Source organism: Lytechinus pictus, chromosome 19, assembly GCF_037042905.1.
Source record: "Lytechinus pictus isolate F3 Inbred chromosome 19, Lp3.0, whole genome shotgun sequence".
Lineage (NCBI taxonomy): Eukaryota > Metazoa > Echinodermata > Echinoidea > Temnopleuroida > Toxopneustidae > Lytechinus > Lytechinus pictus.
In genome coordinates, this window is record NC_087263.1 from 7744574 (window position 1) to 7770027 (window position 25454).

At 37.3% G+C, this 25454-nt stretch overlaps 1 protein-coding gene and 1 long non-coding RNA gene across 2 annotated transcripts; one reads left to right on the forward strand and one right to left on the reverse strand.

Annotated features, from left to right (window-relative positions):
* Positions 1–3756: 3756 nt before the first annotated feature.
* On the reverse strand, positions 3757–17731 carry LOC129283199 (uncharacterized). The gene is made up of 3 exons (XR_008586685.2): positions 17409–17731; positions 8307–8507; positions 3757–7469 (listed from the first exon to the last, which is right to left on the reverse strand). It is a non-coding gene; the product is annotated as an uncharacterized LOC129283199 (long non-coding RNA).
* Positions 17732–20838: 3107 nt separating this feature from the next.
* Positions 20839–24762, forward strand: LOC129282470 (octopamine receptor beta-2R-like). The gene has a single exon (XM_054918366.2). It carries the CDS (start codon positions 21197–21199, stop codon positions 22226–22228), a length of 1032 nt encoding a protein of 343 aa, XP_054774341.2. The 5' UTR covers positions 20839–21196; the 3' UTR covers positions 22229–24762.
* The last annotated feature ends 692 nt before the right edge of the window (positions 24763–25454 follow it).

Below are 25454 nucleotides of genomic sequence, written 5' to 3' on the forward strand. Positions count from 1 at the left end.
GCAAATTCAAAGACTAATGTAAACCCCCGATAGAAAGTTCAAAGGAGCACATTAATTCTCTCAAATGACACATGACGCATCCACCACAATAGCACGTCATCCACATCTAAATCCATCTAGTTTATAAACCATGTGACTTTTGTGTACATGTAAGCCTAAACAGCACCATATTGTGTTTTAAAGATTTCCCAACCATGATGCTATTACATCAAATAGGAGAACTAGATTCCAATGAACTCATTTTCAGCTGAATTTATGATGAATTGTTTCTCACCAGACACCTCTGAAAGTACTCCCTCATGGGTAATATAAGGCAAGACAATCCCTTATTAGATATTCAGGCTTTATAATAAGAGACTGGATTACCCTTGTGCGCCCTATAGATAATTCAGTCTCCCATTAGGTGTATTAAGACTGACTCAATCACTGAAATACCCGTAAATTTATGATAACTTGTTGAAGCCTCAAAATAATTGATAGATATCTTTCTTCATTATTCAAACAAACCTTGGGTATGATGTTCTTTAAAGTTACAAGCATGCGCAGTATGGTCTGATTATTACAGGTGAAGCCATAGCACCCGCAGCCTGCGAAAATACCTGCGACCTTGAAAAGAATCCCTCCAAAAGCTGTCGTATTTTGGACAATTACCTAAGTACTATTTTAAGTGGGAGCTATTTTCTTTCAGGGATATTACAAGCATTTTACTTTCATAATGGCAAAAAAATCTGAACTTTTTATCGGGATAGATCAGCATCCTGTTTCATAAAGACATGATATTAGAACAAATGTATAATTTCTATAACAAATTCACTATCAACCAATCAGATTGAAGGATTTCAGTAGCTTTTAACTGTTACTGTAAATTTGTTATTACAACAGGTTTTATTAAATGGAACCCAGGGCAAATAACTCAATCTGAGAGTATGCACGGTCTGGTAATCTCAAATTTGGAGGCGGTTTGAATACGCCTATCCGCTCATGTGTTTCACAGCTCATCAATTGAAAATATTAAACCCCCTTTATGGATTTGTTTTTATCCAATCAGGGGTCAATATTATGAGTATATATATCAATCATAATTATAGCCAGGAAATCTCAGAAAATTTTAATTTCATTTTTTTGTTCTTATTTCTACAATATCTAGCACCCTCTGTCAATATTGTAATCATTTCTCACAAGGGACCATTTGACCAATTTATTGGAATGGAATCAGTATACATATGTATGCACTATATGTGCCACCATCCTGCCATTCCATACATGTAGGCCTAGCTACTTTAGAAGTGTTCCTTATTAAATTTAAATTGTGATCAAGTCTCTCTGAGAACAAAAAACTATTTCAGAGTTAATTACCTTGTGATCTTGCATAATGTAGTTTTAGTAAAACATTATTTTCTGGATATGTGCATAACTGCATGACCAATTTGAAGTATGACCAAAGCAGTCGCCATATAGAGAGAGGTTAAGTTTGGCCATCAATGGAAATACCCCGTTCAGTAATTCTTCATTTTCAGGAAATTTGTAAATTTCTATGACCTTTCACCAAAGTTTTGCTAATCATTCTGGAAATTTACGACGACATCTTCACTGTCATCTGTCTCTCCTCCTTCCTCTCTCCTCATTTGCCCTATAGATATTAAATGAATGGTTTCAAAAGCCAGAACAGCGAGACTTCATGACTAATACCCTTTTAATAGTGACCTCTCCAATAAACTCATTGAAGATGACTGCTCAACTTATCGAGCGCATATTTTTCAACTTCCCTGCTGAAGAAAAAAAGCACACCCTACTCTACAAACTGGGGCAACTGTCAATTTCTATATAAAGCTAAACCGATATGGTAGGTCCATGGCTAAAAATTAGAACCCAACTTGAGCCAAGATTCTACTTTTTTTCCAAGACAGGCTGTGCCTTTCAACTCAAATTGTTTTATAATGATGCCACATAATTTCCTTGACCTAAAATCCTAAGCATTACCAAAGTTCTTCCTCCCTGGAAGTGATCAATAGATTGATAGCATCCTGTTTCCTTTCATGTCCCAGGATTGGCTTCAAAGCATCGGATCATTTTACCATTTTTAAAAGCCCTAGCTGTCACACATTTCCAGGCAAGCCTAGCGGGTGATTGCCCGTAACTCTCCCGCAACAAAGTTTGGGCATGTTCAAAACTTCTGCAAATCAGACTTGCGTTCGCTTCTGCGGGCAACTGCGTGTGCGATACGTGTGAGATACTGTCAACGCAGGCGACCTGCGGGTAGCAAAAATAGTTACGGCAACTCACCTGCAAGGCTTGCACGGTTGATGTGACAGGGCCTTATAAGGAATTACTAGCAAGCATAAGGAGGCGCAATAGCTCAGTCGGTAGAGCGGGGGTTTCGGATTCCGGTGACCCGGGTTCGATTCCCAAGTGGTGCGCTAGTGCCCTTTGGTAAGGCATTTATTCTCATTACCAGGTCCCTCGGAGAGGACCTTAAGCCGTCGGTCCTCTGGTTGCTTGCTCACAGGCATTCGTGCTTTCTTAGCAGTCAGGTAAAAACCTCGGTATAACATAACATAAAGATCTAAATTGCAAGAGGTGTTGTGGATAAGTAGATAAGCCTCTGGACTTTGAACCAAAAGGTCCGGGGTTCAGATCCCAGCGAGGCAGTGACGTCCTTTGGCAAGGCATTTTTATCTACATTTGGCACTCTCCACCCAGGTGTAGTAAATGGGTACCCGGTAGGAAAGAATTCCTTGAATGCTCAGGCGTCAGATCAGGGTGGCTGTGCTAAGGCCGGGTAATAGTATGCAGCATAAAAAGCGCTATATACATGCAAATGTTGCATAATATTATAGTACAAAATCTGGAATAACAGTTAAAAACTATGACCTTGGGGGTACGTGTTTTATGGAAGTTGTCAGCACTGACTAAATTGTCCGTGCTGACAATTTCAGAGAAATCCTTGGTTTTGATTGGTTGTGAGGCACTTGCCTCTGACTGTTACTATGGTAACTGTCGGAGAAAGCCAGTCAGTGTTGACAACTTTCATGAAAAGCTCCCCTGATTGACTGATGGTATTAAAGCTTGTTACAGAAAATTGTGCATTTGACATTTTGTATTTAAAGGACAAGTCCACCCCAACAAAATGTTGATTTGAAAAAAAGGAGAAAATCCAACACGCAAAAAACTGAAAACTTCATCGAAATCGGATGTAAAATAAGAAAGTTATGACATTTTAAAGTTTCGCTTAATTTCACAAAACAGTTATAAGCACATTCTGGTCGGTATGCAAATTGGCACACTGATGACGTCACCCACTCACTATTTCTTTTGTATTTTATTATATGAAATATGAAATATTCTAATTTTCTCCTCCTTGTCAAGTGAAACAAAGTTTTATTTCTCCCTGAACATGTGGAATTACCATTATTTTAACAGTTTTTGGTTAAGTTACGTTGGTCTTTAATGTCAAATTTGTAAAAATCGAAATATTGTATTATTCAAACAATAAAAAACAAAAGAAATAGTGAGTGATGGACATCATCGACTCTTTCATTTGCATATCGCTGAGTTGTGCATAAACGGTTTTGTGAAAAATAAGCGATACTTAAAAATGTCATAACTTTCTTATTTTACATCCGAATTTGATGAAATTTGCAGCGTCATGTTTGTTTGATTTTTCTCTATCGATTCAAATCAACAATTTTCTGGGGTGGACTTGACCTTTAAACAAGTCTATATACAGGACCCGGGACCAGTATTCACTTTTATTTTACACTGTAAGCCAAAAGTTGAATTATTTATTTGGTTTTCTGCAATTAAAAGTAAAATATATCGATCATCTGCATGTATGTTTATAAAAAAGTGTCTTTTCAATATAAGTATCCGCCCCCTAAATTGATGTACCGGTACCTGGCTTACGTCTGGCTTGTCTGCAGTTTTCAAACATGCATGTACATCGATGCATTTATAAATGAAACGTACAGGTAATGTATACTGCATGCAGCTGAATATATTTAGCAAATTATTTGGCTTCGACTTTATGATGCCACAATGGTAAATAAGTTTACTAAGTACATGTATTTTGCTTGAATTTAGATTGATAAAGTAAAACACTTGGAACTGATCTGAATAAGAGTAATCTATGTGTATAGCATTTTGTTTAGCCAAGGAAAATGCTACATGTATTGTATAGTAAAGAAAGTCTTAAATCAGTATATACTCTGAATTACAAACTGTAACCTGTACTGGCCCGAAGATCTTTAGTTCTACTAAAGCCAAATGGCCAATCACTTTTTTGTTAGTTTTATTTGTCTTTCAGTTTCAGCCAAAATCATATCACAATCTAGATATCCACTGTTATCAACAAAGTTCATCCATCCCTTTAAGCCCCAGCTATAAAGTACCATGGCCTCAGTGTGAATAACCTTACTGATTGGTAATATTTCACCACATCCATGCAAACAACAAGATAGATTATCACTCATTTGGTTTAAACATTATTCAACATCAAGGATATCAAAAGATACTGGCATGACCAACATTTTTTCCTCATGACTACAGGCCCTACTGCATAGTTAAATGTTTTTTGTTTTTATCAGGAAGTTGTGAAACTTTGCAGTGCATTAAAGGCCAACTACACTATGCTTTTTATAGCATAAAGAAGTATAAAGTAAGACCATGGACCTATTACAAAGGTCCATGGTAAGACAATGTTAAGAATTTTCCTCATAAACAGCCAAGTAAAAATAATCCTCAGTAAGTTCCTAACCTAGAGACTTTAGACCATGTTCTAAAAAACCCATTCGGCTAGTCATGTATAAAACAAACAAAATACGGAAATGGATTATTTCATTTTTCACCTCATGAAGTATATTCTCTCCATTGCATTGCACCCATGAACATTAATAATTTGTATAAGTGATAACATTTTTATCTCTTTTCTCTTAGTTGCATTGTGTCAACAGACTGGCCTTCACAAACCGTCATACAATGGATATATAACCAGTAGAGGGTTGGCCTATATCAACAATAGTATGAACTACATGTTTTCAATGTGTTTTTATGTATTCAGGGTGTGATTCAAATTTAAACAAAAGAAAATCAGATAACAAACAATATAAACAGAAAGTGAGAGAGAGTACAAATCATTTAGCATGAAGACCTTGGTTTACTCCCCTTCATGGACAATACAGGGCATTTTGACATCATTTTTCTGAATGAAAAGAAAATAACATTTTTGGTGTGATCCTCAAGGAGTAATGAAGGGGAACAATTTCCCATTGAAATGAAAAAATGTACGTGTATGTGCAGGGCACAAAAATAACAGGAAAAAAAAAACAAAGAGAGGAATTAAACAACAAAAGCATCGATGCACCTTCTGCATTTCCTCAACTCTTTATATAACTATAAAATCAGAGGACAATAGATTCAGTGAACCAAACTAATACAGTTTTGTGCTTTTATAGCAGAGGCCTACTGTGCATGTACAGTATTCTGTTTGTGTTGTATTTGTGTCATTTCTATCTTTTGCTGTTATTCCCTTATACCCCTTTCATAAACCCAATAAAACACAATTATGCGGCTAATAGCAGCATAATTTGATCGTAAAATCAGAGGAGGACAAGAGTTATCCGCATTATTCTGATGCTGCTATTATCCGCATAATAGCGGCATCGGGACAAGATTTTGAGTTTATGAACGTATTTCCAAATAATGCGGATAATTGCCATGGTGCGGTCACAAGGTCACCCTTTTCCAACACAACCGCATTGGAGGGGGCGTGTCCAGTTGTCATGATGATTATCCGCCTTTTTCAGGACGGGCGCTCGTAAAAATAATTTATGGAGTTTGTGAACGCAATTTTTATTGAATTATCCGCATTACTCTTAGGCTGCTAATTGGAGGATATGTTTTATTGGGTTTATGAAAGGGTATTAATTCCCACAACTGACTACCCTGGGCTGACCCAAACTTTTTCTGCAGATCTATGTACACTGTATTACTGTGTAAAAGAGGCCGTTCTCATTACGCTTTCTAAAACTAGTTTACTGGAAACCGATTCAGGAAACCACTTTGGAAGATCGCTTTGCTAGCGTTCCCACTTGATCACATGAAAGTGGTTTTCAAAATCACTTCACGTAAAGCGCTCTTGTTGCTATGGAAACGCTCTCAGTGGGGTGACACGTTTCGCGCGAAATTAGAAACCGCAGCATAGGCATTCTACACCTGTCGTGTGGAGTAGCGCGCTCAAAATGTGCGAAGATCGCTTCCCGAAGAACGGTTGTGTCCTCACTTACGCTAAAACCAGTTTAACGAGGCAAAGCGATCTTGAAAACTACATTGCGAGGTGGTTTTCCAAACTTGTTTGGAAGATCGCTTCCAAGACCGCTTTGACCGTTCTCACTACGCGTTAAACTAGTTTCCACTAAATATAGTTCTAGGAACGTAGTGAGAACAGCCTCAAAGTCCTTTGAATTCATACATGTACATGTATGTCATTTTCCATGCACGAATATAGTGTAGTAGTACACAGACTGACAAGAAAATGACTGTAGACATAATAGAACATGCATACAGAGGTCAAAAAATTTTGAAAGTTTTGGAGACCTGTGCAAAGATTCTGTTAAAAAAATTCTACATTTTTGCACCTAACCAAATTTTCAAAAAATTAATTGAATAAGACACAACTTTAATATGATATATAGGCCGATACCTATAACTTTTACAGATCAACATGATGAATTTTAAGATCAAAAGGTACATATTTCGCTCCTGCAACAATTGCTCCGGGCTTCATTTCGTCTCAGATATACATTGTATAGGGTAAGGGTTGCAATAGGGACTAGGGTTTTAATTACATGTAGGTGTAGGGTTAGGTTTAGGATATGGGGTATAATTTTACATTAGATTTAGGGTTGAAGTTGGCCATTCCATTAGTGTGTGGATTTCACAGTATAACAATTGTCGCCGGAGCAAGTGTCATGGAACCGTTTCATCTGGCATTTCTCAGTTGACAAATTGTCATTCCTGTCACGAAACCTTCCATGATCACTATTCATCGGAAAGTCTTTTGCTCACACACACCCACACACAAACATTTTCATTCAAATTGTATAAACTGGTCAAAGAGAAATTGTCAAACAGTATTAAAAAAAGTTAATAGTGACTAACTCACCAGGGGGTCAATTTTTTCTTCTGACTGGCAAGGATCATACACTCCCAATGGCTGAAATATAGATATTCTAGTCTTGGCCAGCTGTAAGGCAGCTTCAATGGGCTATGGTGATGGCCACCTCTTGGTTGGTTGTTATTAGGCAGCTTCTATAGGCTTTAGTGTTGGCCAGCTGACCAGCAGCAGAGGCAGCTGCTGAACTGTTGTCAGTTAGATCCTTGATAATCCTAGGAATTCTCTCTCAAGGAAATCTTCTTCTACTCAGGTCATCATGATGGAATCTTTCAAAGTTTAAAGGGAGACATCAGCCGCTCTGGAAAAGAAAAATAGAAATTACTTTTACATGTATTTTAATAAAGTTGTTTACAAAAATTTTGAACAATTTTAAAGGTTTATTTAAAAATGCTTATCTTTATACCACTTCAATGCAAATACTGGAAGAATGCTGTATCAGCAATCAGGTGATATTTGACTGACAAGTGCTGTATCTACAGCTAGTATTTAAGAGTACTAAAGAAACATAATGCTAGATTTTCCAGTGTTGGTCTAACCTGAATTTGAAGGTGTCTAGTCTACTGTGGGAGGTTCAACTACAGTACCTCAGCTGGGAGAGTTCAAATTGTTGAAATTTTTATTACAACTTGTTGTACTTGTAAGAGTGACATATTTAAACATTGTGCTTCAATTTGAATCAGCTCTTTGCGTGTGAGGGTTGCTGAGCGTTGGGTTCAGGATACATTGTACATGCATATCGATAGCTCAACACTGAATACTATGATGGCGCCATGCCTCCATGAATGTACATACAGAGCCTACATGTAACATAGGGAGTTTTGGTATAACCACTATGCAGACACTTTCTGGAACATAGCATATCTATTCAGTGTCAAAAGTCCCTCATGACAAAGCAGTCTTTGTTGAGAATCAGTGAATCAAAACAAGTCAGTGACTCTGGACAAACAGCATGTGCAAGACCTCTCACCTGCTCATAATTGTGATAGCATTTTCAATAGATTTACTATGGTTATAAAATTAATCTCATCGTAATTGTGAAAACTTGCTAAATAGTGTAGATCTACCGGTGTCTAACACTAAAGTCAATTCTAATTTCCAACACAATAAAATAAACATTGCATGAAATGTATGTTACCTTTAAAGAAGCAACGGCAAATCAGGAAGAAAAGGATGCCTCATTCAGAAGTGGTATGCCATCTTAAATGATAGAATGCCGAGCCCCTATCTGTGTACGGGTAGCTGGTTCAGATTGCTTCCACTCCTAAGGTATAGGCTCTTGCGGAGGTGGTTGACATTATGTCATAAAGATATGACTCACATACACCTGTAGATGTACCTGAAAGTATGAAAAGAAACAATTTCATGGATTTGAACAATTTGAATTATAGATCTGTTCCATCACTATCCCAGTACTGTGTAAAACAAGTATACAGTATACATGTAAAATACACTAGCAGGCAAAATTCTTTGACTCATTATGATACTAATAAAAGTTCACTGAATCTATTGTTCTCTGCTTTTATAGTGTAATAGTGAGTTAATGGAAAGCTGCACAATATTGTGAAATTGTTTGCTAAAACAATATGAACAAATATTAGGCTTGATTATGAAACTATTTTCAATTTCAAGTGCTTGGGCTTATTCAAACAAAGACAAAAAGCAAATAAATATGCCCCTAATTGATTCAGATGCCTGAATACACTCCAACACACCTTTGTTAATATTTGTTAGCTTACATGTAACTTCCAAAGTAAACATCCTCTTCAAATATTAATCACATTCCATGATGAATAAAAACCGAATGTCGATGAAAATATATTGATACATATTACATTTCAGATATTTTTAAAATATTACTGACTATGAGGGAGATACCCGGTACATGTATGTATTTCCTATGAAAATGGGTTCACATTGCCCCGAGTCTTGCTTGGCGAGGGCAATACGGGTCTACTGAGGTAAATTTGTACATGTCAGGTGTCTCCTAAAATTTAATGCTAGTCAATAGCAAAGCTGATTAATAGGCCTATTGTAATTCAAATGTATTGTATGTCTAGCTAGATGTATTTCGGATTTCAGGTTATTCTTGAACTTGATGATCGAATCACAAATACTAAAATTGTTAGTACACATGTGCGCACCATGCTTGACGCACACAAATAAATGCCTATTAACACTTGCGCTTGAATTTGATCAGTTGGGAGCGCATGCATCATCCTCCTGGAAAGAACACAGTGTTCACAGTGTGTGCCACAGTGTGTTCACAGTGTGGCACATAATGTGACATCACCTTCACACTGTTAAAATTCAAGCATTTCAACAGTGTGAATCACACATATTCACATAATCGCCCATATAAACACGCTATGAACAGTCACACTGTCGAGGTGTCCACAGTGTAAAAAAAATATCTCCACACTGTAGAAATTTAGCATATTCGCACAATCGCCCGTGTGAACACGCTGTGAACAGTCACACTGTCGAGGTGTCCACAGTGTGAAAATATTTCCACACTGTAGAAATTGGGCATTTTAACAGTGTGAATAATATTTCCACCTAGTCCACTATGTGAACACATTGTGATTGCACCGTGTGACACTGTAATCTTCATTGCGTCGCTTCACAAACTGGTTCCAACCGGATCAGAATCGGCCTTACTGCGGAATGCATTGACAGGAATGAGGCAAATGTTGCCCTCGATCTGTTCCAATAGGCGAAACATGGAAGAGGGTAAAATGGCAAATGTTAGCTTGGGAAGTAGCATGTGAAATATGACTTTTTATTTAGCTGCTAAAATGCCTTGTATACATGTAGGTCACTGAAAATTGATAATTACTAAAACAAGGAACCCCACCCCCATCCGATAAAAAATGAGTAAGTTTTTGCCCGAGCAAGGACATTCCACTCTTTCAAGCTTTTCTGGGAAAATTACATTGATCCATTTATGGTGAGCAAACAGAGGCGAAATCACCATTCAAAAAGTTATCAAATCAAACTTTTTCCTTTATAAAAAGCAAGTTAGAAGTTGATTCTTCCACAGATATATACACAGAAATTCCCTGTAAACTGTATATCAATAGAGAAAAAACAAACAATGAAACCAACAAACAAGCAGGCACAGAAAGAGAAAGAGAAAGAAATTATTCGAAAAATGAAAGAACAAAAAAAAAAATAAATACCCACCCCCTACAAAATAAAGAAAGAAATAAGAAATAAAATAAAAAATATTAATGATCAAATATTACAGCATCACAAAAAAGGCCTCTACCAAATCTAAAGCAAACTGTAGATCTAAAAAACTACCCTGAAAACATCTACAGTAATATCATTTACCTCTTGTCTTGAAGCCCCTTCCTATAAAAGATAAAATGAAAGTAAAGATTTTTTTCATATTCTACTTCGACTTCCTGCACCTTTTCATCTCAACTTCATAATCTCAATTCCCCGGTATTAATCTTTCTAAAATTCCACTTCAAAAAAGAATCTACAGGAGTGTCCCGTTTCATAATATAAATTGTATATGTGTGCGAAAGTTGTTTGAACTTCTTTTCAAGTAGAAGTCATCCAATATTCAGTTCATTACGTGGGAGTATTTGATGCACGTCATAACATCACTATTCAGCGAGCTTTTATTCGCCTATGGGCATATTACAATAAGATTCAGGGTAGATTTTGTTGCATTTTGCTTTCTATTCTTTGTCTTCCGGTAGCCAGCAGTGTATTGCATTTCCGGGTTATTGATTGCATTGGCATTAAAAGTATTATAATTCTGAAGGGGTTGAACTCAGGACGCTTTGCATATTTTTGGAAAATTTGAGAAATAGTAGTACTTGAGCAAGCCACAATATTTTCAAAATATATAACAGCAACAAGGTTTACACACAAGATGTACAACAAAGTGAAAGTAACTTTGTGGTCGTGGCTGCAGAATTAAAGCAGGGATGTGAGTGATCAAAAATAAAACGATCTGAAAAAAGCTGAAGAGAGTTGTAAAAGTCTTTAAATAGAAAGAACTCCCACATTTTTTTGTACAGAGGAAAGCCAAAAATAAGATGAAATTAAGCTGAAAATCAAAACAAAAAAAATCTGAACTCTCACACCCCTGTAAAAGTATGTTTTATTATTTTTTAATGTTTTTCTTTATTTTTTCGGGCCACCAAATTTTAAAATTGGGTCACCAAAAAATATTATATGAATTTTTGGGTGGCCCGAGTCACAGAGTCATGGGTTCAAATCCTGCTCCAGACATCACTTTTCTTCAGCAATTTGTGCTGCACTCAACCCAGGAGAGATTAAATGGATACCTGGCATGAATTATAAGTTATAGTGTATAATTTTTTTCCCTTCTCTATTTCTTTTTCATCATTTTGTCCACTGTTATCTTTTTCCATTACAACTACAAGCAAGGGTAGGCATTCACCCCTGGAATATGTGTATGGTCAAGTATCCCAATGCTGTCCTCCACAGCCATGCAACGAGCTTGTCAAAGTTGGATTGAGATTTAAATGCTTTATCCGCGGTCCTGTTATGACACATCTTGGCAGATAGCACAGATGGCTATCACTTGTGTGATTTCTTGGTACATGTAACTTTGTTCTTTGAAAGACTGGGAAAAAATAGCCAGCTATTAGCTCTAGCTTACACTCCATTAACCTGGTTGTTTAATTTTGGCCCTTACAGCTGAACACAGAGACTCCAACACTCCCGCTTTCGGCGGGAGACTCCCGCCGAAAGCCCTTTTTCGCAAAATCTCCCGTTCTCCCGCTTGAGATTTTATATCTCCTGCCCAGGCCCTGTGTCTCCCGCATAGGATGTATTTTCTCCCGCTTTAAATTATCTTTCTCCCGCCCAAACACCTTTTTGAAAACCGGAATTTAATTTTCATATCCAAGCCGATATTCAAGTTAAGACTAAAGTAGAGCGTCAACGCTGCGCGCGATCTCGCCCATCGCTATGGCGTAATCTTACTCCAGAGATCATCAAGTATTGAGACAAGATGGATGGAAATGTCAATTTTAAGGCCGTGAGGTAGTATGTCTTCACTGTTTGATTTTGTAGATGCTTATCAATTTTATATGCATGCATAAAAGTTTTATTAAGTTTTATCAAGCCAAAATGTATGATTTGATTCATTCAATTGTTAATTACTTGGCACCCTCCTAAGTCGTACAGATGGGTGGGGGGCAAAAAAGTCATGAGGGTGAAATGTGATAAAAAACTATTATCATTTTTTAATGTGTCGAAATCTATAACAAAATTGGATTTCTGAAATAAAACATCAAAATTTTCGCTCGCTCGCAACTGTTTATCAATTTTACGCGATATGCCATATCTATAGCCCCTTCGAAATTTTTAGCTCAATACGCTACTGATGCCATCATCATAAAAAATTAGCCTGATATAGCATAAGAGAGCATTTAGAACCCTAGAGCTTCCTGGACCCTTTGAGTGGGCCCATTCAGGACCCCCGCCGCAAGGGACTTCGCGCTCGTGATGTGCGCAAAAAATATCAAATTAGAGTCTCCAGTTTGCTAGGGGATCCAGGCGGGAGAATCTCCAGATCAGAAGGTGTTTTGGGTTGGAGTCTCTGTGAACATGAAAATTTATTTAAAACTTGAGCGCAATTAATAAACACGGCCTTTTATAACATTACAAGCCCTCATAACTTTATGAACAGCTGTACGAAACGCCTACATGTACATGTACCATGTATTAAAATCACCATAGAACATGTACAATGCAAGCCTAAGAAATCATGCATGGCACATAAATTGTAATACAAACACGTACAAAATACCTCTTCTATTTAACAAAGATGGATCACAAGGAGAGTGGGTGCAACCAACCAATTATATGTATTGGGCTATGTAAACACAAGAAGAATGGGGAAATTATGAGTGCCAAAACAGGAGTATGCATTTTGTACAGTATGCCAGCTGTATCCACAGCTCAAAAATATATTTTAAAAAATTGAATTCAAAAACTTCTCCCTGAATCTTCAACTTTAGATTTTGAAGAAAAAAAAAGGGGGACCATAAATATTAGACCTTGGTCTAGTGATAAATTAATTTCTTCTTTTGTTCATATACTTCCTATCTATGTACAAAGTTGGGTACAAATAAATGGGGAGCTTGCAGAAAATATTTGAGCAAGATGACCCCCCCCCCTCCTCCTGCCCCTCGTCCCCCTAAACGAGTTTTATATAGCCAACACGATTTAAAGCCAAAACTCAATTTCAACATATTGGCAAAATCATCATGCTCGTTCTTTTTTTTCAACTTCATATATGAATTAATACCAGAATTAAAGTTTTGACAATCTAGATGTATACTTTGTAATTTCATAATTTGTAATGCGGCTTTTAAGAGGTACATGCATGTACATGTATATTATATAGACCTGCATACACAAATACATGTATTTACATATATTATATATGCAATAATGAGAATACTCAATTAATGAACCTAATACTACAAGTACATGTAAGCATACATGTAATGTAGGCCTACTACTGCTACTACTACTACTACTACTACTACTACAACTAGTAGTAGTAGTAGTCTACTACTACTACTAGTCTACTACTACTACAAGTCTACTACTACTACTACTTATTCTACTACTACTACTTCTACTACTACTACTACTACTACTACTACTCCACTACCACTACTGCTACTACTACTACTATTACTACGACTACTATTACAACTACTATAGCCTACTACTACTACTACTACTACTACTACTACTGATGCTACTACTACTACTACTACTACTACTACTACTACTGATGCAACTACTACTACTACTACTACTATACAACCACTGCTGCTGCGGCTGCTGCTGCTGCTACTACTACTACTACTACTACTACTACTACTAGTCTACTACTAACAACTACTACTACTACAACTACTACTATTACTACTACTACTACTACAACTACTACTACTACTACTACTGTTACTACTACTAGTCTACTACTACTACTACTACTACTACTAGTACCACTACTACTTCTACTGCTACTACTACAACTACGACTACTATTACATGTATGTAAAATTACTATAGTCTACTAAGTAATACTACTACTACTAGTATTTAGGGCTGTAATCGATAACATCTTTTAAATCGCTAGTCTTGTAGATAATCACTTGTATTTTGCCACTTAATGATATCGATAACCTTTGTTATTTCGTAATTTGTAATTCGACTTTTAAGAGATACAGGTACATGTATGTACTTATAGCCTATTAAGCCTGCATGTACAAATATTTACACATATATGCAAAATATTGCAAATAATGAGAATACTCAATTAATACATTAATACATACATGTAATGTAAGCCTACTACTACTACTACTACTGCTACTACTACTATTACTACTACTACTACTACTACTACTATACTACTACTACTACTACTACTGCTGCTGCTGCTACTATACTACTACTACTACTGCTACTACCATTCCTACTACTACGACTACTACTACCACTACTATAGTCTGCTGCTGCTGCTGCTGCTGCTGCTGCTGCTGCTGCTGCTACTACTACTACATGTACTACAAATACAGCTACCATTACCACTACTATACTACTTGTAATACTACTACCACTATCACTACCACTACTACATAGGGCCTACTATGATCATTTGCTACTACTACTACTACTACGTTTATTTACCATTAATGCGTCCTATGAAAGTGTTCTTTCCCAAGGATTGTAGAATTACCAACTAATAATGAATTTTTTTCCTTCTCAATCTAAGTCTCTACTCATTGTTTGACCCTGACCTGTCTACAGCTGGCCTGGGAAACCTGACAACAATAATTTGAGATACTCAAACAATTTATCCACTCATCTGAGGATAAATAGCAAGGAAGGTCGCTTCAAACTGGAATACAGATTCATATCATTCTTCCCTTTCTCTCTCTCTCTCTCTGACATCGTTCTCATTATACTTTCTAAAACTATAGTTTACTTAAAACCGGTTCAGGAAACCAGTTTGGAAGATCGCATTGTTAGTGTTCCCATTTGATCACCCAAAAGTGGTTTTCAAAACCACTTCAGGCAAAGCGGTCTTGTTGCTATGAGAACACTTTCAGTGGGGTGACATGTTTCGTGCGAAATTTGAAACCGCAGCATACATGTAGGCATTCAAAATACAGCATGCAGAGTAGCGCGCTTGCTAAAACCAGTGTAACGAGGCAAAGCGATCTTAAAAACTACATCGCGAGGTAGTTTCCTGAACCGGGTTGGAAGATCGCTTCCTTCCAAGACCACTTCTACCGATCTCATTAAACGTTAACGTTATTGGTTTCCATTAAACTAGTGTCCAGTAAACTAGTTTTAGGACGGTAGTGAGAACGGTGTCTCTCTTTCTCTCTCTCTAGCTACGTATGTATAGTAAATATGTACCTTTTCAGACCAGGACATTTTACAACACATTTCACACTCACAGCTGTATACAGATGTCGGCCTACGAACTGCATGTACATTCATGCATGGTTCAATCTGGCCAGGCTACTATTAAAGCAGAATTAGCTGGCTCAATATTGTGGTGCTACATCAGAGCTGTATCGTCTATAACTAACCAGATTTTTAAATAGGAAAAGAGGGACTAAGCGATTAGCCAATCACTGTCAACGTGGAGGAATATCAAAAGTTCACATTATATGTGCCGTGTGCCTTTGTGTGGCAAAATTGTCATGAAATGGAGTGACCAGGGTTGAGAGCGTGCAGTGTGAATTGTTGTCAGTGGCATGTTGAGCCAAAACTTTTGAGGGGGCAAAACATCGCACACACTACACAGCAGCAACATTTTATTTAAGTTGCGAGCGAGCAAAAATTTTGAGCTTTTTATACTGATAACCTAATTTTAAATAGATTTGTATAGCGCAGAAAATATGTTCATATATTCTACTGCGCTTTAATTAAGAGCTTATTTTGTGATAAATTGATCGATTCAGAAAATAACATATGACTCCTTTTCCTTTCAACCTATTTTACTCATTGTTTTCCATTCTTTTTTTCTTTATCTTTTTTTTTTTTGGGGGGGGGGGTCGTACCCCCCCTAATCTCCATACCAGTTTCCATATATCCAAATGATCTCCTACATAATGTGCGTGTAGCTGACATAATTATATAGGTATACTCTCAGTGGGCCTCTGTTAAAGCATGATAATAAGGTTGGTGAGCTGCTGCTACCAACTAGTGCTATAATATCGACATTGAGGCAAGCCGGATGGCTCAAAAAGCGAAGCTGCAGGAAATAGACCCGGGGGGGTGGAGGGGGAACTCACATACATGTATGTTGGTGGTACCGGGGACGTGCCGCTTTGATGACCCCTTTTTTCAGACCTAATTTTCGGTTCTCTAGATACTCCGAATGACAAAATTTCCATTCAGAAAAACCTGTTACGAAACATCTCAGTTCCCTAGCCCTGCCAAAATTGTCAAGCGCGAGCACCGCACATGCAAGAGCTGCATGCATGGCTTCACAACTCCCTCCGCCAACAGCTCCATGCATGCGCCACTAGAGCCCACATAATAATATGATGTACAGCACTAGCGTACACCGTACCTACTGTACCGCGATCCTGTTGCGTAGACCGTTTATCACACCGCCCGGTACCTCAAGTGATGTTCATGCAGGCTCCACGATCATCACTTGAGGTAACCGCCCGGTATATATTCAGCTCCCAAGACCCCGTATTCACCTTTGTATAGTCAGTTCCTTAGACCCCCATTTCACTTTTTTGCAGGGTTTCATGAGGCACACCCCCATCAAAATACAATTTGAGATTTTGAGTGCCCCCCCCCCCTCCTGGGAAACAGTACGTCCAGGTACAGGTTGTCAATACAGTAAGTAATCATTTTGACTATCAATTATCTGCTACTTTGCTAATAGTAATATAATACCTCTTCAATACCCGTATTGTTGTCAAATTACCACTTAACCAGTTCATCAAACACTTTAGTTTATAGCCTTGGCTTTGATCCATTTTTTTTTCAACTTCAGCCGTACTATCGCTATCATGAATATAGTATGAGTGTAGGCATGTCGTAAGCAATTGCAAAGCTCAGAGGCACGTACCACCGGATCATATTCATCGAACACTTTCTCATCTCGGCGTCTTTTGGAGGAGTCTCATGCACTTCTCACACTGCGGACAGAAGTCAAAACCAAAGCAGAACAGAAGACTAATAATATACTCACCAAAACAAAACACACCCAATCAGTCTGCAGAATTAAGGAAATAGCAAATGAATGGGCGCCAATGAATGTTTGTCAAAAGATCCCGACTCAAACTCAAGTCTCCTGTTAATATTTGCACGCTGTAAGCAATTTTTTATCTGATGCACTTCACCAGTACAACAATTAATACACCAGTGTACAAGCACCAGACGGACGGAGGCCGAATACTCCGAATGTAATCTCGCATATATCTGCAGTACATGTATGTCTACGTCTAGTCTGTGTACCGCTAGCTGGTAACTCACCCAGCGCCCGTTACCCCCAGCACGTAAACGTAAAGCTATAATGAGCTGAAGCTAGAGTTGGAGGAGTTACCATGGAAATCGAAAATAGGTCTTTTGTCTTTTGTTTTCTTCTGTTTGTTTTGTGTGGTTTTTTTTCATTTGGCTAGCTTAGATCTAACTATATTTCCCTTCATCTCGTTTCCTTTTTGATGAAAAAGTCCCAAGTTGTGCAAGTATATATAGGCCTGTATAGAGAGTCCCGCCCCCTCCTCTAAAAAAAGGAGGGAAGAGCCAAAGAAAATAATGAAATATGAAGGAGAGAAGAAAGAAGAAAAATGATAACAGGAGGAAGAAATGTAAATAAAATGAAAATGGGGAATAATTGGATTTGTTTTTTAAACCAGCTCAGAATTAAATTAAGCCTGTAGAAAAAAACGCTAAAAATAAAGTCCTGTTTTAGGTCCAATCCACACGCGCAGAAATGAGGGGAGGGCTTGGGGCTCTGCACCCCTCCATATAAATAATCATGTAATGTTAGAAGAGACGAGGAAAAGAAAGAGAAGAAGAATTTAAGGAAAAGGAGAAGGAAAAGGGTTACAGTCAGGCGCGGTCCTATAAACTAAAAGTTTTTTTTGGGGGGGTGGACTGCATAGTTATCAGGAAACTGGTTCATTGTGTTGTTACTCTCTCCAGGCGTTTTTTCTTTTAAGAGCGATATTCTCAGAGAAAGTTTGAACGTAAAAAGGTATAAAGGGACAGGAAATGGGTTTTTATTGCAGTGGCGTAACAGGCGGGGGGCAGGGGGGCAAGCTCCCCCCCCCCCCCCCCCCGGCGGATTTCACCGGGGGGGGACGGGGAAAAGAGAAAAGGGAGAGAGAGAGAAAGGGAAAGAAAGAAAAAAAAAAAAAAAAAAAAAAAAAGACAGACAGAAAGAAAATGAGGAAAGGGGAAAGGGAAAGGGAAAAGTGTAAAGAAAGGGACAGGAACATATAGATAGAGAAAATGGAAGGAAAGTGAGAAAAGGAACGAAAGAACATTTGAGAAAGTACAATATATCCTGAAATATTAATACATTAGCATGATAGCAAGAGAAAGATATAAAATCAAAAGATATGATTCAATTGCACAGGCGAGAATGGCGGGAAAATGGGAGAAAGAGGCAAAAAGAGACCGGAAATGAAGGTAGAGCCAAAAGCTAAATTGAAAAATCAGAATATGAAGAAAAGAGACAAGAACAAAAAATCTTAATAACACGACAGGGCTGCCGAGGATTTAAAAAAAAGAACGGGAAGAAAGGTGGATGGCATATATTATAAGCTTGATAAATTGTATGCAATAATGGTCGCAATTAGGACAAAAATGCTTAGCCAATGGCTAATTATTATATCCCCCTAATGTCGATCATCATAACCTATGAGTAAAGCTTTACGCCTGCTACCGTACAAAAAAGCCTCTTAATGTTTACTTTGTATAAATTTTCAAAGCTATTATCACATAATTTGAATTTAATTTCAAAATATTTTTATAAAAGGCCAAATTTGTCTGGCTTGCTTCGCTCACTGGCGACTTTTTACAAATTTTACCACATTTGCTATGTTGTGCTGCCTCAAAATATTTCGTTTATTATCCGCAACTGCTTTGAAGTCATTGCGTTGTGTATGTATCCGCGGTTTGATAATAAAGCCATCTGCAATGTTTAAAAATATAACGAGGTTCCGGGGGCTCCACCCTGGACCAGTGACGGCACCAAGAGGGAGGCACGGAAGGCATTTGCCCCAATAAGTTGGCCCCCACTTGCCCCCCCCCCCCCCGAAATTTTGAAGGAAAAAAAAGATGTGTAGTTAAAGTTGTCATAAGCATCCTAAATCTGCAAAGTGCTCCAAAATAGCTGTTCGTTCTTTAAATTTTGAAAATTTTCTTATCCATTCACTTTTAGCTCCCAATAATATGATGTCAGTATAAATATTTCAGGTCATTATATAAAATTCAAAATGTCGCTCGCGCTACGCGCTCGCAGTAACAGGACTGTTGACTGAGATAAGTAAATTATCTGTTCACATGGGGCATAAAAATCCAGTGTTCAAATCAATATGCTTCTCGCGAATAGAGTTTTCATTATTCGTTTTAAGCGTATTCATAATTTTCATAAATCAAATATTTTCAGCTCGCGCTACGCGCTCGCATCAATTGTTTAGTTAGATAGCCATCCAGTTCATGATAACAAAAAGTGCTATCTCAGGATATCAAACATTTTCAGCTCGCGCTTCGCGCTCGCATTATTTATTTGGTGAATCTTCATGATCCAATGCAAACAGCTAGTCCTTAACAGGTCAATTTTCAAGTCAGCAGTGCCTACATTGAAAAAAAATTAGCTCACGCTTCTCGCTCGAATTTGTGATATAGGCACCTCCCCCAATGTTCTTTTGCCTTCCCCTAGGTTTAAAATCCTCCTGCCGCCACTGCCCCGGAACTAATCCGCAAAGCACTGAACAAGTACATAAAGGAAAAGATGAAAGGAAGGAAGATGTAAGATGTTATAGTATTTTCGGAATGCCTTGTGCAATGATCCAGCCAAATTTTTATCCCCATCGATATTGTGCCCCCTCAATCCCTCAATTATCATCTTTATATATGAATATATATATATATTTGATATTCAGAACAAAAGAGGTGATAAGGATTGAGGGGGCACAATATCGATGGGGATTAAAATTTGGCTGGATCACTGCACCACATGGGTCTTAAAATAAATTTTTGCATATTTTATGGAGCATTAGTGAAATTTTGTGGAAAAATCGAATTTAATGACACATGAAAATAATGATGAAGTGCTACCTTATTGTCTTTTAGTTTTATTTCCGTCATATAATCTATACATTTGACTTGAAAATCATCCCACCTATAATTTGCACTAATGGATGCAATAAATAACATGCACGTCACAAGTACATACTTGAAGGTCTGACACCTTCAATGAAGTGAAAAGGAGAAAAGAAAAACAAAACACAAGAACATATCGAGGTTATTAGACTACCAGCATCATTACCGTTGACACGTTATTAATGGAAGAGCCGAGTATCTTGATATTGTTCTATAACGTTGTTTGCTGGCACCATGCATTTCAAGTTCGTACTGCTGCATATATACTATTATTAGGTTAACTAGAACCTGGTAGCTTATAGGTTAAAAAGAATTACTCTGGCAGGACGCTCATATAATATGTATTATTATGAGGCCCACGTCGATTCTCAATGGTTCTTCTCGTTCCCTCCTGGGAAAACAAATTATTTTGGCATTTCGCTGCCGTCGTCATTCTCATCTATTTAGATAAGGGGATATTGGATGTAGTTGACTTCAACCGCCTCACTTCTGAAGTGATCTATTGAGGTGCCGCAACAGAGATTATAGTCGAGAATATATGGCGTATTAATTGGACCGAAATATCGACAGCTAGAAGCTGCTTAATACGGTACAGGATAATAAGGCCTAGATTTTCATATGATTGCGTTCAGATGACATTTGATAATGATGCAGGATCATAATTTTACCGACGATGTATTTGATGAAAATCATGGAGCTTCTCCTCTTCGCTACATATTGGTCACCGTCTTCTATATACCTTGTATGATCATAACTTTCATCGGGAATACATTCGTCCTGATGGCATATGGAAGGGATAGGAGAATTCGAGAAAGCATAACCCACGCCTACATCCTCAACCTAGCTTTTGCAGATCTCCTGGTTGGTGTCGTTTTGTTGATTAACGCAGAAATATTTTACACAAGAACATGGAGTTTGGGCGGTTGGATGTGCATTTTAGCCTGGGTGTTGGACTTCTCTGCAACGAATGTCTCGATGTTGACGATCATTGCCATAAGCGTCGACAGGTGTCTTATGGTACAGAACCCACTGCGACATCGTTCAAGACAAACCTTCAAGCAGGTAGCCATCATTTGCAGTATTCTGTGGACAATCTGCATAGCTTCACATGCAACCCTTGCCCTAACCTTCTCTTCCAGAACTGACTTCCTCCGCGACGAAGAAAGAATCGCCTCCTGTGACCTTGGCTATGGGAATAATGTTGCCATTATCTCGGTGATGTTCGTTATAGGATACTTACTGCCTGGCCTCAGCGTCTTTTTTCTCAATCTCAAAGTCTACTCCCAACTAAAGAGACGTTCAAGTACCTTCCAGACTACACTTACTCTTGACCCGCTAGGTTCCAGAGAACTGCCTATAGGCGGTCGTCAACACCACCGGACCAGCTCGGTTAGATATAATGACATGCGGATACACAGAAGCAGCACAACAAGTCTCCAACATCGAAAATTCGCAAGGTTCTTGACACTTCTACTGATAGTCTTTGTGTTATGTTGGTCTCCATTCTACATCTACCATTGCTATATATTTGTGACTTCAACGGGAAACTACAGCGTAGTGGTAGATAATGTCGCCTCTCTTATTCTTTGGTCGAATTCCGCCATCAATCCATTCCTTTATGCTTTCACCAACGTCTTATTCAAGGAAAATTTCATGAATTTTCTGAGATGCAAGTAAGGTGATTCTCAAGGAGCAAGTGATTTTATCCAAATTACTTTTTTATTGTCGAATCGAGGACTTGATTTTGATTTGATTTTATTGTTTTATTCGTATCAGTCGTATAATACATTTTTCCATAACATAATAATATTAGAAACATTTTTGGCATGAATCATAGATAAAAAAAATGATAACAAATTATAACAAACAAAAATGATTGCAGGAGAAGAATTGTCATCATAAACAGATTGCTTGAAAGAAAAATGACAACCCCAGATTTAAAACCCATTAATATTAATAATACCTTTATACAGCAAAAGCGTTTTAAGTATGCCAATGCTTCGTTTTAATTTTTAGGCCTTTCGTATGCTGTGATTGAGATATGTCAACTTGAAGCAATTCTTGAATACACCCCAGAAGTTTTGATCATTTGGTTAGTCGATGGACCTACCAAAGTGTTCGTCAAAAGATATCCATATTTGTTTTCCATAGTGTTAAACATCCATCTGCTTGTATATATAATATAGGTTGGGGCCCGTTTCGTAAAAAACAAATTTGCAATAACATGCAGTTTAGAGCTATACTGAAATCAACGTGCGTTTGTATATATATGATTCTATTTAAAACGGTTCCCAGACGTTGACTAAACTAATGTTTTTTTTTCTTAGCTTGTACAATATACATATCCAGTTGTTACAGTTTATCCCAGAAAACTTAGAGAACCCCGGTTTTCAGACAAAGATATCACAATGTGTTAATTAAAAATCTGATTATTGAGGGAAATCTTTTCTCTGATTGAAAACTTACTGAATTTCATGAAATCTAAAATCTGCCAGATAAACGATTTGCGCAGAAACTCATCTATAAATCTTTTTATTAACGCAATTTTTACATTTTTATTTCAGAGTCATTAGTCATGTCTTTTCAACTCCACGATGGTGTCGATAAACCATTTATCTAAGTTGTGAAAACAAATATGTGGGGCTCATGGTTTTTTTTTTCTGGAATGTAGTGTGTAAGCAAAAGTACGTTTTGAGATATTGTGCGTGCCGCTTCATAAACTGTAACAAATATTATGAATCATGTCGATTTATTAAAGGTCAAGTCCACCCCAGAAAAATGTCAATTTAAATCAGTCGAGAAGAATAAAAAAAGCATAACACTGACAATTTCATCAAAATCGGATGTAAAATAAGAAAGTTAAGACATTTTAAAGTTTTGCTTATTTTTCACAAAACAGTTATGCACAACTCAATGACATGCAAATTAGGGAGTCGATGATGTCCCTCACTCACTATTTCTTTTTCTTTTTTTTATTGTTTGAAATATACGATATTTCAATTTTACAGATTTGACAATAAGGACCAACTTGACTGATCATAAAAATGTTAAGACAATGGCAATTCCAGGTGTTCAGAGAGGAACGAAACTAAATGATACTTTGTTTCACAGGACAAAAAGGAGAAAATTTGAATATTTCATAATGAAATTCAAAATAAATAGTGAGTGAGTGATGTCATCAGTCCCCTCATTTGCATACAGACCAGGATGTGCATATAATTGTTTTGTGAAATTAACTTTAAAATGTCATAACCTTCTTATTTTACATCCGAAATTGATGAAATTTTCAGTGTTATGCTTGTTGGATTTTTGTCTTTTTATTCAAATAATTTCTTTCTTGGGGTGAATTTGTCCTTTAATTTTGGTTTAACATATCACTTTGTATTTATACGGGTTGTTACATTATTTTGTGTGTGGGCTATGACGGTATTATGATAATTTGTCAATCAAAATATCCCCTTATTTTGCGGGGAGGAGGGGGCTACTAAACAGAGTCCGCGGAGTGGTTTTGAAAATGTGTGGGATGCGTGTGTGTGTGTTTGTTTGGGGCTGACCATGTAAAAGCACAATCATTTATGATAATTTTTGTACACGTTTATTGAAGAAATCCCCTCCCTCTTCCCGACTTCCGTGGTCTCTTACTGCTAAGAGGCGAGTGTATATAGACCTGCCCCATATTATGCCTCAGTTGCTTCTGCCCATTCAATGAAATATTAAGACCTAAGTATCCACCTGCTCTGTGTATGTATTCGTGTGTTCATCAATATTTTACGGGTGAGTTCCTTTCAAGATGAAGTAAAGCTTTACATCAAACAAGAATTGAGGTACTTGCATTCTTGGAAAAGATGATCGCCATATTAAATTTAGTCAACGTACAGGCTAGGAGTAATATACAATGGCAGAAGATGGGGTTATATTAAAAAAAATAAGGACATTTTTCTTCTAATTCGTCGGGATCATAGGGGAGGGACTTGCAGGTACAATGTGATATTTCGATATTTCAATGTCAAAGGCTGTAATTTACCACCACCACTACTACTACCACTTCTATACTACTACTGATACTACTACTACTACTACTACTACTACTACTACTACTACTACTACTACTACTAGTACTACTACTACTACTACTACTACTACTACTACTACTACTACTACTACTACTACTACTACTACTACTATACTACTACTACTACTACTACTACTACTACTACTACTACTACTACTACTACTACTACTACTACTCCTACTACTCATTCTCCTACTGCTATTACTATTCTACTACTACTACTACTACTACTACTACTACTACTACTACTACTACTACTACTACTACTACTACTACTACTACTACTACTACACTACTACTACTTCTACTACTACTACTACTACTACTACTACTACTACTACTACTACTACTACTTCTTCTTCTTATACTACTACTTCTACTACTACGACTACTATTACTACTACTACTACTACTACTGCTACTATACTGCTACTGCTATTACTACTACTAAAACTACTACTACTAGTACTACTGCTGCTGCTACTACTACTACTACTACCACTACTACTACTACTACTGCTACTATCCTGCTACTACTATTACTACTACTAAAACTACTAGTACTACTGCTGCTACTAGTACTACTACTACTACTACTACTACTATATACTACTACTACTACATGAAGTATGGCACGAATTTTTATGCCCTTTTCAAATGAGTAACCTGACCGCAAAATATGGTTGTCTAGTAATGAGCTAATAAAATGGGAGAAGCGCGAAAATATGTGTGACCAAGTTTGAAAGAAAAAAAACCCCAATGAATTGGCCTAATTCTACCATAATTATGATACTGTCTTGATGGTAAGAAAGACATTGGCCCTAGAGGTAG

Coding starts and splice junctions, on each gene's coding strand:
- LOC129282470 (XM_054918366.2), top strand. CDS start 21,197: ATGATGCAGGATCATAATTTTACCGACGATGTATTTGATGAAAATCAT.